Genomic DNA, 13,581 nt, shown 5'->3' with positions numbered 1-13,581 from the left:
TTCGCTTTTTGATCATATCATTACCCAATTTTAAAAGCTTAAAGTGTACCATCTTTTTGATGCTTAAAATCACATCTTTTGGTTATTAGCAGATTTGATTGCAACAGCTGTACCTAAAAATGTCATTGAAGTCACACCACCCCAAATGCGTCTTATTACCTGTCATTATCTGTCGCGCTACTCTTCAACTGACTCTTGCACGCCCCATAATACTGTGCTATTCAAAGTGTCTGAACTGCCAAATCAGTCCTAATGTTAGGTGAAATGTGCGGAAATTTGGACTGCATCCGGGGTGAAAATCCCTTATAATTAAAGCATAGATCTACAGGTTTTTCATAAGGGTACTTTTTTTATTTCGTAAATATAGTCTGGGAAACTTCATGTTCAAAATGGACGGGCAAAATCCTACTTGTTTCAAGGTACAATTTAAAGTATGGAGTTCTCTAAATGACTCCCACCCTTTTACAAACGATAAATAAAAATACGAACAACAATATTTACTAGTATATGAAATATTTTTATTGTAGGCCTACCAATAAAAATTAAATCGTATAACAAAATAGATATAAAAATCTCAGATCAAAATATATTTTGCAGGCTGCAGCGATCAAAATTCATATCCCGCACGGTTCGACAGCATAGGCCCACAACAATAAATAAATTAAGTAGTATAACAAATGAAACTTTATTTGCTATAGCTATCGTGGCCTTGCAACTTTTAGTTCTAGAAAAATTTGCGTAGAGGTAATTTGACGAGAGAAGACAAAAAAGTCCTTGCTTTATTGTGGTAGGACCGAGGTTGGCTAGTAGGCCCCATTTTTAACAAGGGCCACCAAACCTCACCCTGAGCTTCAGAGCTAACTTGACACTAACCTTTTCACTGTAGCCTATCTCCATCGTGTCAAGTTAGCTCTGAAGCTCAGGGTGCCAAACCTTGGCAGAGCTTAATTTCTAAGCGGGCCTTCTATTGACTGACTCGGTCTATCAAATATTATTCCTAATCAGCATCTTTATGTAGTTTCAAATCAGAAATAGTTATATAAGACTGAAATAGATCAATGTCATTCAAACTTTCTTATCGTTACGATGCGTAGATCCGTCGACTGAAATTTATTGTTAAAAAATCAACAAGCTATCATTGAGCAAAAATTCATGAGCCAGACATTTTTTCTGTATTGTGTCAGTTATAGCCCTTCCAGGCAAAGGAGTTGACCACACCCATTTCCTTGTACATAGAATGTCCCTGCGTCCGCTTTATATCAGGTGTCTTACAGCGTGAGTCGGTTGTGAAACGCAGAACCTGAAAAAAAGGAAGGAACTATAAGGAAAGAGGCAAAGATCACCTTTATGTATGAATAGTTTTTGTGGGATTGTGATTAACGCTTGATTTGAACTTTAATCACTCAAAGCTGCACTGGTTGAGAGGCAAACCCTTGTGTTACCGCCCTCTTACCCTGAGTTTCAGAGAACACTGGAAACTCACTTTACTATCAGCATGCTGGAAACGGCAGAGGCATGCTGGTGGTAGAGAAGACAGTTTCCAATGTCCTCTGAAACCCAGGGTGGAAAACAAACACTACGTCCTTGCAACACATCAACAAATGCATTTGTGATCTCGTCGAAAACTTGCTTTATTAAAATAACATCATGAAGTGACGAAACCGTTACTGAATTATTAAGGATAAAATTGAATTTATTTCTCGAAAAAAACCAATATTGGGTCTGACCATCCTCTGCAGCGCTTCTTGCACCAATGCAACTAGGATTCAACATGGGAAGCGTATAGACCAATATCGTTTGGATCATATATCATATATCATAATGATGTTAAGTAGTGGACTACTGTTATTTAGACTCTATAATAATTTATTGGTTCACAATAGGCACAATGAGAAATTGATCGTTCCAATATTTTGGTCTCGTCAGCCCATATCAACGTTAAATATCTGCAGGAATTGGAGTGTTAATCAGCCAAAATTCTCAAAAGTTTTGCTGCAAAAATAGAAGAAACCCAAAATTATTCATTCCCAGAATCAGACTTGCACATTTACCGGCGTTTTCCGACACGTACGTCCCGTGCGACACGTACGATGTGGGCAGTTTTATTCATTTGACTTTGGATGTTTCTATAGGAAAAGATTGACCTTTTCATTTTTTTCACATACCGCTTCATTTATCCCAGCTGCATCTAGGACTCTGTCAGGGTTGATGTCCCTCCTCACCGTGACTTGTTCGGGCGCCTCCTTGGCGTAGTGTAGGCGATTCACACAGTCTTCTACTTGATGTTGTTTTATCTTTTGATGACCAAGACCAAATTCTGGTACCAAAATCGTTCCCCAGGGTAATTTATGAGTGCTGGTTTTCACCCCAGAACGAACTGTCGTCATTTTGTTGCTATTTTCTATGGGTGTCTACACCGGTGGTCTAAGGTGACGGTTACTGTTAGAGGATACTTACTATTCCTCGGTTGCCAACCAGGCTTAACCTGAAACAAGGGAAATACACTTCATCGTATAATATTTTAAATCAACTTTTTATATCATTAATGACCATAGAAATGCATGAAAAGTGCTAAGTGCCCGGCGATTTAATCTAATTTATGAGCGCCGCACGTACATGTAGGGCTATCTATTTCTACTTCCTAGGTCCCTTCAATGAGTTTCTACCTTACATAGACCTATTATGGATCTTCTTCAAGTCCTCAGGCAGTTCCATTTCCTGGGTCTCTATATAATAACATAAGAAGTATGAGTCAGTTTGTCTTGCTCTTTACGTTACCTTTTTAAAATCTTAGCCTGGATGTTGCAAACTTCACCGAACAGCCACCTGCAAACTTGTAACCCGACTGAATGCTGTAACAGGTTGACGTTCAGTGTGCACAATAGTCATTACAGGCTAAATAATTCTCTTTGTTGTACCTTTTATATAAAAGGAAAGTGGTGCATGAAATCACGTCTCTCGGTTACTATTGATTTAGACCGATCAAACACCAAAAACAAACAATGCACGATTATTAAGCCCCTGTATTGGTAAACACGCATGCGTATCGATTCCAGTCAAAGAGCATCGGCAAGCAAAGGTTAAAAGGTCTAGAATGGACGCATTTCCTCGTCAAAGCTAGTGGATTTGTGGTTCATAAATCTATCGCAAATTTGGCCTTAAAATTGTATAGTTTACGTAAAACGCAGACTTTGCTCACGTTTTGCTAGTAAAAAAATCCATTACATTGATGTGACAATAACGATAGGGGAAAGTTGGTAGTAGGCCCAATAACGGCCAAGAGAGAGAGAGAGCGAAAGACATTGACATGCTTTAAATTTAAAAGCAAAAAGGTTTGATTTCATTTGCAGAAAAAAACATACAATCTGATATATAAAATATGATTCTGGTATTTCTATTTTGTAGGGTTGTTGTTACAGCAATATGGTTGGCAACCGAGAAAGCCTGGTTGGCAACCGAGATTTTGTATGGCTGTTGTTACAGCAACATATATTGCAAGTTGTGTTCATTCTTTATTTTGGGTCCGTATATCTCCCGCAAAAAATAAATATATACAAAAACGGAAAGAATGCTTACATGCTAAATGTTAAATAATATTTGTCTGCTCATAAAAGAAATGTTCGTTTTAAATTTCAGCGGTTTTTTACAATGTGTATGCCGAACAGATATGTTTGTCATTAATGGTAAAGCACAGAAACTGTAAACAATCAGCACAAATAATGCTCTTGCATTAACTTTGATCACTTGCAGTAATTTCAGAGTGAAAGTAATCGAAGAAAACAGCTCGTCTGAATAAATATGTAAAAGCAAGGTGCTGCCCAGAAAACAAACTGCATCTTTAATGTCCTTGGACAAGAGTTATTTTTCAGATATTCAAGAAGAGAAACCTACAAACAGTTCAGTATACTGGTACATGTTCCGGGATGGAGGCATATCGTTTCATTTTGAGTTCTCCCAAGCTCTCTCCAACTCATTAAGCTAGAGTCTTGCGCCTCTAGGAACTGTTGTTCTTCTTTTTACAGGAACCTACTTATTGAGATTTAACTGCCCGGGTACAAAATGAAGTCGAAAAATAAAATTAATTAGCTATCATACAGTTTGTGCAGTTAGCATTTACCACTTAAGACGCGATAAAAAAGAACTTTGCTGGGCATGGGAATAACAGCATAACGAGGGCAAGAAGAACGAAAATAGAAAGTTAATGTTCTTTCACCTAGCTGCGCCATAAGTAATATGAAGGTTCGTATCAAGCTCACATTCTGACAGCAGATTTTTACTTATTGGTGCGATGAATATCGAGGACAATGAAGATCTCTACTACGAAGATGCAGGAAGGATTCCAGTGGCTCAAAATCGCCTTATATTGCCACTGAGATACCAGTTTGTTCACAGACAAAATATCCAGTATGACCGTGTAGTTGCCGCAGCGACTGACTGCGTAGAACAAAAGCCAGTGATAATCTTTAAGTTCAACCTTACCAGGGACAAAGAATGGTTGCTCAAGGTGTACCGAGAATTACTGATCAGAAGATATATGAAACATCGAAACGTGATCAACCTCTTGCGTTGCTACACGCCGCAAAACAACGTGGATGATTTCAGTGATTTCTACACTGTTATAGAGTCTACTGACACCTGCCTATACTACAAAGATGTAGCTGGGGAAGCGATCACCCACGTTGAAATCTCTTGGACTATTTTTCAATTTTTATCGGCCCTTAATTACCTTCACCAACAAGGGTTAACTATATCGAACATATCACCGACAGATATTTGGATTGATGGACTTGGAAGAGTAAAACTGGATGTTCACGGTGATGTCGGAGGCGACTCTATTTCTGGTGGAAAACAAGCCTTTTATGCCTCGCCCGAGTACCTACTTTACTTGGTCAAGGCGGCAGCAGTCCCCACCACACCGAGTCACAGAAGTAAGCACGGAAGGCCACTTGGAAGAAGCAAGACAGATTTAGTAGTAAAATCTGATAGAAATGATGAAGTGGCCCTTGAAACCACAAGGGATCCAAGTGGCCTAGAAGACCCTTTTGGGCACGACTCTCACAGCCCAGGGAGCACAGGAAGGAGGCCTCGTCGTTATAATAAGAGACACAGGACACATATTGTACCTGTGTCAGTTCATCCTTTGACACGTTCTCCGACATCACAACTCGAACAGCGAGATGAACTAGACGATCGGTCTATTATTGCACACATTAAGCCAACCAGTTGGGAGAGCCTGCCCTTCACAGAAAGGCAAAAAGCAGATAGTTTTCTAGCTGGATGCATCATGGTGGAAATTATATTGGGCAAGCCAGTTTTCATATGTCAGCCAAAACATTACCTTGATGGATTGAAGACCATAATCAGGTGTCTTGGTAACTTGCCAGATGGCATGCTTACGGAAATCCCACCAGGTGTCTCAGGTGAAATAGATAGACAGGAAAAAGCAGACGAAAGCGGGAGAAGTAAATTGGAGCTGTTTGTTGGTGCTTTGTTTGGAAAAGAAAACCGAGTCGCTGGTCGAAACGCTGATAAGGAGGAGGCTGCAAAGGATATTATAAGCAAACTGCTTGCTTTAAACCCAAACGATAGAATTGATGTGAAAGATGCGCTTAAACATGCTTATGTTAACATTTGGAGAGATTTCTTTGACCACAATGACAATGAAGAAGCACTACGGGTCTTCAGTTCCTTCGCACCATTTGAAAAACACCTAGGGGGCAAGCTTCGGAGCTTGCGCAGATCGCTCATTCAAGCAGACGATCACTGGAAAGAACAGTTGTTCCAAGAGGTGAAGGAGGTGGAGGCATCAAACCCCGCAAAGGTGTTCTCTCTGCGAGTACTCTGTGTTATGACAATAGCTAAATATGTAAACTATCACGACATTGCACTGCTTGGCCTTCCCAAATTGCTCCGATATGAAGTTATTGACACCAAAAGCAAATTTACTCTCAGGCAATATTGGTGATTTTTTAAAACTTATAATAAACACTGAATCCAAACAGGACCACCCAAAGAAAAAGACTCTAATAGTTATTCATAAGCACCTTTATTTCAAAATTATATAACAAAAGGAAACAATAACTCAAAATTAAAAACATGACAGGAGGTATAGACAGATGAATTGATGAGGAGTGAAGAAATCATCTGTGTAGGATAAATTTTCCTGACATAATTGGCAAATATGTGGCTTCAAAATCATTAAGAAGCATGGAGTGTTATCTCTAAACTTTGTTTGATAAAAATACTCAAATGCAAGGCTATTACTTGTTAGTTGTCTCTGCTTACTTCTCATGTTCACAGAATAAAACTCATATACTTATATTTCCATTATATTTTTGACCAACTAAACTGCCTGCTTTCTAAATTATGGCTCTGTGTCAATACAAGGACTTGTTGAGTCACTTCCTGCTCATAAGCCTTTTCAACTGCAATGCATTTTCATTACAAAACACAAATATGCACATAATCTGTTCATACATGTATTTTGCCAGCCATTTCTCAAAAATTTTCCTTTATAATTTTTGTCAGTAGCATCATAGTTACATAAGCAGCATGTAGGGCATACCATTATGCAGGATTTGTTAAGACAGAGTCCAAATTCCCACTTTGTCGTAGTTCCAGGGCACACACCCGAAATACTCTCCTTATTCTTTGGAAGGCATACTCATCATAAACTGACCTTGCTGTATTAGATAAGTTGAATGGTTCTGAAGAAAAAAGAAATCAAATTAATTTTCTTACAGGATTTTTAGTTCCCTGATTTGATTTTTTAAAACTTTGTCATTTTCAGTAACTCAAGAACAACTTAATTTTTCTGTATAATGAACAAAAGTTTTTTTTTATTTTTTTATTTTTTTTATTTCTTTTTTTTTTTATTTTGGGGGGGGGGGGGAGAAGGGAGGCTTTAGGAATGAAAAAATAGCAAGTAATTACTATTTTTTCCATTCATTGCTTTTCAATGTAATTCTTTGATGTCACTTGTACCTGATGATATGATTTTTCCATTCATATCCGTGATTTGTAATCTTGACTTCAATTCAAACAAAAAAGAACTGATGTTCATACTAACCTTCTATACACAGCCACTTCCACTGGGAAACTGGATTTCGCAGCATATCCTGTCGCATCATGGTTCCTACAGGCAACTTACAGCCAAGACGGATAGAAATGGCTTCATGCTTAAAACTATATAAAAAAATAAACAAAAACACAAATTAAACTACTGCCTGTAAAACAAACAGAAACAAAATTCAGGATATGAACTCAAATGAACTTAACAATGTGCTCAAAAACAGCGTGACATCCTTGCTGACCTAATCACAATTCCAACAATTTAACACTGAATTTGGGTTTTTAATAAACAACACAGCAGAAGCTAAAAAAAGTGCAGCCCAAGTTATGCATCAAGATTAAATAAGTGCACCATGCTTCTGTCTAAACACTTAAAAAGTCCTAGTGCTGTGAAACATACAAGACTCTATCACAGAGCAAGGCTTCAATTCATGTAAGAGTGAAATAATAAATTTATCTAGCCCAATTTCACACTGGACTTTTCTTTCATCTTAACACACGCTTTCAGCAAATGTGAAACAAAAGCGGTTTTCTGTATCCAGGAACTCCTAGTGTAAAATGAGTATGGTACAGCTGACACAAAGACTAAGTACTATGACCATACATTGATATCAAGAGAATTGCAGTATATTTCAATTATACACATACTCAAACTTTTGTCCATAGTATTCCAGAAATCCAAGAAAAAGTTCTCCTAAAGTCTGCTTGTTGAGTGAATTAAAAGGTGGAAGGTCCTCTTCCAACCGTAAGGAAGTAATGTCAAGATCAGCAGAGAATTTGTGCTGAAAAAAAGACATAATTAAGATTTTAAACGCATGGAACAACTGTGGTTTCTTTTTTTTTCCAAACATGAATATTTTGGCCAAACAGAAACCATTATTTTGAGATTAGAAATTTAATGACTATTGTTAAATGACAGTTTTTAATTCCTACATTACATGAAAGCGAGGTATCATTTAGGACAAATGGCAGCACCATTGCTCTGAACTTACTGCAAATTTCTGTTGCAAGCTTGGAATCACAGCAGGACTACAGCCACCTTTAGAATTAAAAACCAATTCATGAGAACTTTTGAAAATCCAGCACTTTCATTAAAATCTCATCTTGGTCGAATGACCTCTCAGAACTGCATTTTGCTCATCTGTCATTACAACCTTGTTAAAAGCAAATGAACTTCTAGTTTAATGTCATTTCACTACATGACTAATGTGAAATTGTGAAAAGAAAGAAACAAAATCATTGCACAGAGACTCTGCTACATTTTCATAAATAAAAAGTGAAACCTTACATTGTAAGTAATGAAGCACCATAAGCACTAGGGAGAAACTAGAGATAGTGGCTTTGCTGGCATCATTGATGTCATGAATCTTTGCCCAATGCTTGACAAACAGGACTAGGGGTTTCACACGCCAGTCAGCTGAAAATATTAACATTAAATAGAAAACCTCTTAATTCAGAACTATTTCATTAGATGTGAACTATTAGTTTTCAGGAATTAAAAGAGTGAAACATAGCAGATGTTTCAATGATTTTAGCATTCTCATGTTCAAACAAGGGTGCATTGCAATGAGTGCCACACCTAGACCCCAATACCGACAAAGCCCAAATTTTTCGTGGAACGAGTTGAGATTATAGGTGACCTAAATCCAAGAGGTGGGTACAGAGGCACTTACCGTCTAGGAGGAGAAGCGGTAACGGTGAGATGGCGGCGGAGCCAGAGGAGCCGGCGGAACATGCGGGTCGGGACTAAAACCATGTGTACCGCCAGCGCCTACGCTGGTGGTACAATTAGAGTGTCACAATGCCTGGTCTGAAGGTAAATCAGGTGCACATAATAGTTTTGTTCCCTAGAAATTTATGGGTTATATACTAGGGCTCAGAAATCCACATATTCTCATTCATTAATAGTTTTTTGTTTAAAATGATTTAATTAAAGAAAGTACGCATTCAAAATTAATAAATATGTGGATTACATATTCACTGAAAACTTACCTTTAGAATATGCATGTAAAAGGTGTGTGTTTCTTATTCCTACTGCATTGTTGATATTGAGATCTACTTCAACACCACTAAAAAAAAGTTTTAAATGAAACTACAAGCAATACTATGGTACAAGAAATCACATGGCCACCAATGTGTCTTAAACACCTATGCAGTAGATCTTAAATAAAGAGCAACTGTGATTACTTTGACCTTTTTCTTTTTCTCCATTATAATGTCCTAAGTGTTCATTTCCTTTTACCATGATGTTGAATTATCACTTACCTGATTTTATCATTGAACTTGAGAATAGGCACTTTGGCTTTAATTAACATTGGATTTTTGATGAAATCTGAAGAAAGAAGTAGTGCATGAATGCAGTGGCTTCAACAAACCAATACTGCATAATAAACAAACAAACAAACAAGAAAGACAGAAAGAAAGGAAATGAAATAAAGAGGAATGGCAAGATGCTGCTTGAAATTTCTGATGGAATACTGTTCATATAATTATATGAGAAAAGTGAACTGTCTGAAATTTGCAACTCTAAAAGAAATATAACATGGTTGAATAAGAATTTTGTTTGACATTCCAAGCTGTCCATCACAAGTACTGAAATGAATAACTAACCACATTCTTTCAACGCCTTTAGTGCCAAGAGGAGAACCTCGGGAGCCTCAAACCTCTGATCAACCTAGAAATTCACAACAATATAAATGCCTTTCTGTGACAATATCAAGAAATATTCCGAATCAGTTTTAAAATAAAATGAAAAACATCACATAGTACAAAACCTACAATTAAACACATATTCAGTATCTAAAACTGAAACAAATCAATCAATATACAGCAGTTGGAGGCCAAATAGGATGCTGCAATCATTTTATGCTACAAAAAATATTTGACTCCATTGACATACCTCTCCATGGGTTAGCATAAGACACATATCCATGTCACTGTTATTGCTTCCAAACCCATTCATGGAAGAACCTACCACATAGAGACCACAATCTGAAAATAACAGAAGTCATTCATCATCAATATCAATACTGAAGAAATGGCTGGATTGGAATTTTCCATGTCTCTTTTTTAAAAAAATTTCATCAAGATGCCTTTTCTCCCTCTATACCATATATTTATTATGGGGCCCTTCTACTTACATGGAAAAACACCCTTTAGAATGGCATACAGAGCATCCCTGAGCATCATCTTCCTCTTAAAAATCTCTTCAGTTTGTCTCTTCTTCACACAGTAGTTCCATATCACCTGGGACATCTGAAATTAGTTACATTGTAGAGATTCTTGGATATTTCATTTTCTTTTCTTTTAATTTGGGACATATATTAAATGATTTACAAAGGGTAAAGACATTATTGCATTATTGTGTAAAAATAATCTCAGACGTGTTTATAATGATCACAATGCCAGTCAGATAATAAATAATCAGACTGTGTAAAGAATCAGCTAAAGATTAACATGAAAGAGTGGTAACCAATTCCCAGCAAAATGGACCATTTGATACCTCATCAAACTTGTATCCTGGTGGAGGGGTAGGTTTGATGCAGGAGTCAGCTGACTGGTCATCTTCAGTGGACGGTGATTGGCCAGATTTAGTTCGCTTCTTTGGTACATCGCGACTCTGAGCATTTGGCCTTTCATCACTGTCATGATTGATATCTAGCTGCCTCCTAAAAAGAAATGTATCTTAACATGAAAAATTTTATTCTAGTATATCACTGAGACTGAGATAATGATTTTGTAACACAAATCAAAAATAGGGTCCATGAAAAACAAAATTTAATTTCAAGATTTGAAATTAAAACCAAAATAAAACAGAATAATGTAAATAGTAAAATGTTATTTCGTGTTTGTGAAGTCATATGCTGCAGCACAGACCAAAATAAAGTTGTTGTTAGAAAAGATATATACGAATGTCAATTAGAAGTCAAATATTAGACTCAATACTTACTTTACACCTTTTCTGTCAGATGCTTTAGATGACCTTGGCAAACTATTTCCTTTTGTTTCCTGGTGATAAGAATGACGTCTTGGGGGAGTTTTGGGTGGAGTTGTTTCATTAAGATCACAATTTGACTGCTGTTTTCTTGAAACTCTATAGTCCATGGAAGAGCTTCCGCCCCTTCTACCATTTCTGGCATTTGAGTCACTATGATAAGACCTATAAGACCCATGACTTTGCTGACCATATCTATGATCTCCTTGTACGTTAGAGTTCATCAATCCCATAAATCGCATGTCCTGGAACGTGTCTGTATTTGGTGTCTGTGGGGTAAGTCTTAGTATTGTACTGGCAGCTGCTAGTTGGTTGTTCAGCCTTTCTTGTCCCCAAGAGATCTGAGGTAAACAATTCATCTGCTGCAGGCTTCTGTTACTAAATTGGGCAAGCTGTGACATTAAGTCCGATGTACTTCCACTATTCATTTGGTGAAGATTCGTGTTATTATGAGCCATGATCTGGGAACTTGGGTAAAAAAACTGGGCCATTTTAAGTGTTATGCACCTTGTAAATGAACTTGCACTTATCTGAAATGGCCTTTCAGTCAGATAGGTAAATTGGTTGATAAAATTTACTAGGCGTCTTCTAGTTATCTGGCAAAACAGAGGGAAGTGGCAGAGGTGTTTGCACTTGTTCATGAAGATCACTCTTTAATTTTGCTTTATAGTCAGGGAAGGGCAGCTTACATCTGAAATAATAAAAACTAGTGATAAGTTTGTTCCAGTTTTATGCATCAATCACTTTCATTCACATTTTCTTGCATTATGTCAGTGAGAGACTTGGTGGAACCAAATGACCCAGGTAATGCTGTAATGAAAATCATTGAGTGAATTCAGTGAAAAGATATTCTCAAGGCCTGTCTCAACCTGCTGGATATAATCAGTCTTTTGAGTGTACAAGATTGGTGGATAAGAGATAAAGGTACTCTGGATTTGAAGCATTGACAATTAAAAGTTAATGTGCACCTCATCCACTGCTACTCTAACAGTAACACCCTAGGAGCCCAAGGCTTAAAATATGATTCATAAGTTTGTAAACTTTATCTAGACTACATGGTAATACACAGGGGCGGATTTAGGCCGTCTTCTGGGTCTTTCGGAAGACGGTCAGATTTTTAAGTTTACATTGACGGGTATCTAAGGTTTTCTGTCGGAAGACGGTCAAAAATGGAGGATGGATTAACAAAGATAATTTGGAAGACTGTCAGAAAATATCTCTGGATCCGCCCCTGATACATATGTCTAAAAAGCTAAAGACTGGTGTCACTGCAGGAAACTCCTAGTTCACTTTTTTGCCAATGTTGTTATAAAACACTTTTTTAAAGTTAAATTTGAAGTTAAGCATTCTCATCTAATATCAATTAATGGTTTTTCTGATCTTAATCTTTTCTAGTTGCAATGATGCTGAAAAATACACATCTAGGCCATTTACAGCCAGGAAGAACGGCACTATAACTGCTAATAAATAGTGGGGAATTTGTAGTTGTCGCCTTTCAGAGGTATATCAGGTATATAATTAAAAAGAGGATTAAGCGCTTAAAAGTTAGAGGTGCTAACGTGTTAATTGTTAGTTGATAGGTAGATCACAATCCGCTAGGGGCGCTACAGTCGTAACTGTCCACGGGCAGTGAAGTGTTAAACTGAAGTCGGCCTGCTGACAGTTCGCCTATGGAACCCCTTTTTTAAATCTCTCTTTTAGCGCTGCGTAAAAAAACTAATACAAGCCATTAACTAAATAAGTTGTAAATCAAAGAGTAAAATCCGGTCACATGATTTTCCCATGTTGCAGTCTTTGACAAGTTTCGGTTCTGCTTGTTTTAAGTTTTGCCTCTACAAAATGCTAAAAAATTTCAGGTAAGTGCTGGTATCATCTTTTTGAAATTTATATCCAGCAAAGTTTATGAAATTTGCTATATTATGTAGAAAAATCATGAAATTTGAAGGTTGCGAAGTATAGTTAATTTAATCCGCAATATTACATGATGTGAAAATTACCACAGGGAAATAGCTCTGCCCTGATTAGTCACAGGCTATGTGAGCCAGACAATAGGCTGAGCACACAAAGACACACAGGGTGCTCTGCTGCGCCTGAGTGGTCACTGCTGGTCAGTGGGCACAGGTTTTGAGCTGAGAAGTGTGGACACTTTTGGTGGATTTTTGCAGTTAAAAAACTTCAATATCTTTGTTGCTTGTAGGAATATTTAAAAAATTCCAAATGATTTCATCCGGTTTTTGCATTACCTTTCAGATGATATAAGTATTTTAATTTTCTGATCAGTTTGAAAATTTTTCTGATATACCTATAGTTGATTTAACTAGACCTTTTTGGAGCATGTGGTCTGTGTAGCTTGAGCAAGTCAAATAAAAAATATAATATCACAGATTAATATATGATTGTGTTCATACTGCTGTGGAGAAATTTTGAATAAAATATCTTTGATAAAAATGCACTGAACCTACACTGATCACCATCTGATGCAGCGCTAAAATACTGTTCTTCCCTGCTCACTTCTC

At 37.2% G+C, this 13,581-nt stretch overlaps 3 protein-coding genes across 4 annotated transcripts; 1 reads left to right on the top strand and 2 right to left on the bottom strand.

Moving 5' to 3' along the window:
- Nucleotides 1-526: 526 nt before the first annotated feature.
- LOC106159534 (uncharacterized) lies at nt 527-3,097 on the bottom strand. Of its 2 annotated transcripts, none has more exons than XM_086999628.1 (4): nt 2,667-2,689; nt 2,166-2,485; nt 934-1,300; nt 527-838 (listed from the first exon to the last, which is right to left on the bottom strand). In XM_086999628.1, the coding sequence occupies exons 2-3, from the start codon at nt 2,385-2,387 to the stop codon at nt 1,181-1,183; spliced, it is 342 nt and encodes a 113-aa protein (XP_086855754.1). In that variant the 5' UTR covers nt 2,388-2,485; nt 2,667-2,689; the 3' UTR covers nt 527-838; nt 934-1,180. The 2 variants fall into 2 exon arrangements, with proteins under 2 accessions (XP_086855754.1, XP_086855753.1); XM_086999627.1 differs by lacking the exon at nt 2,667-2,689 and adding an exon at nt 2,779-3,097 and having other exon boundaries at nt 528-838.
- Nucleotides 3,098-4,288: 1,191 nt separating this feature from the next.
- Nucleotides 4,289-5,965, top strand: LOC147764141 (stress-activated protein kinase JNK-like). Its single transcript, XM_087002147.1, has one exon. The coding sequence runs from the start codon at nt 4,289-4,291 to the stop codon at nt 5,963-5,965; it is 1,677 nt and encodes a 558-aa protein (XP_086858273.1).
- Nucleotides 5,966-6,030: 65 nt separating this feature from the next.
- Nucleotides 6,031-13,546, bottom strand: LOC106159545 (poly(A) RNA polymerase GLD2). The gene is made up of 13 exons (XM_013535853.3): nt 13,528-13,546; nt 11,021-11,756; nt 10,574-10,739; nt 10,212-10,326; nt 9,971-10,062; nt 9,682-9,745; nt 9,337-9,403; nt 9,064-9,140; nt 8,360-8,488; nt 8,064-8,110; nt 7,720-7,853; nt 7,070-7,185; nt 6,031-6,707 (listed from the first exon to the last, which is right to left on the bottom strand). Exons 2-13 carry the CDS (start codon nt 11,704-11,706, stop codon nt 6,568-6,570), a joined length of 1,833 nt encoding a protein of 610 aa, XP_013391307.2. The 5' UTR covers nt 11,707-11,756; nt 13,528-13,546; the 3' UTR covers nt 6,031-6,567.
- Between the last annotated feature and the right edge of the window lie 35 nt (nt 13,547-13,581).

The sequence above is a fragment of the Lingula anatina genome, chromosome 1, assembly GCF_051362555.1.
Source record: "Lingula anatina isolate TDL-2025a chromosome 1, LinAna3.0, whole genome shotgun sequence".
Classification (NCBI taxonomy): Eukaryota; Metazoa; Brachiopoda; class Lingulata; order Lingulida; family Lingulidae; genus Lingula; species Lingula anatina.
The sequence above is the reverse complement of the archived record's forward strand: the minus strand, read 5'-3'. Positions and strand labels throughout refer to the sequence as shown.

Excerpts from the sequence above, each read along its gene's own strand:
- LOC106159534 (XM_086999627.1), bottom strand. The coding sequence starts at position 2,387 with ATGACGACAGTTCGTTCTGGGGTGAAAACCAGCACTCATAAATTACCC. Across the intron at positions 1,301-2,165 it reads CAGCTGGGATAAATGAAGCG|GTTCTGCGTTTCACAACCGA; the intron begins GTATGTGAAAAA and ends CCTTTTTTTCAG.
- LOC147764141 (XM_087002147.1), top strand. The coding sequence starts at position 4,289 with ATGAATATCGAGGACAATGAAGATCTCTACTACGAAGATGCAGGAAGG.
- LOC106159545 (XM_013535853.3), bottom strand. The coding sequence starts at position 11,706 with ATGAACAAGTGCAAACACCTCTGCCACTTCCCTCTGTTTTGCCAGATA. Across the intron at positions 9,404-9,681 it reads AAAGGCGTTGAAAGAATGTG|ATTTCATCAAAAATCCAATG; the intron begins GTTAGTTATTCA and ends TTCTTTCTTCAG. Across the intron at positions 9,141-9,336 it reads AAGTTCAATGATAAAATCAG|TGGTGTTGAAGTAGATCTCA; the intron begins GTAAGTGATAAT and ends ACTTTTTTTTAG.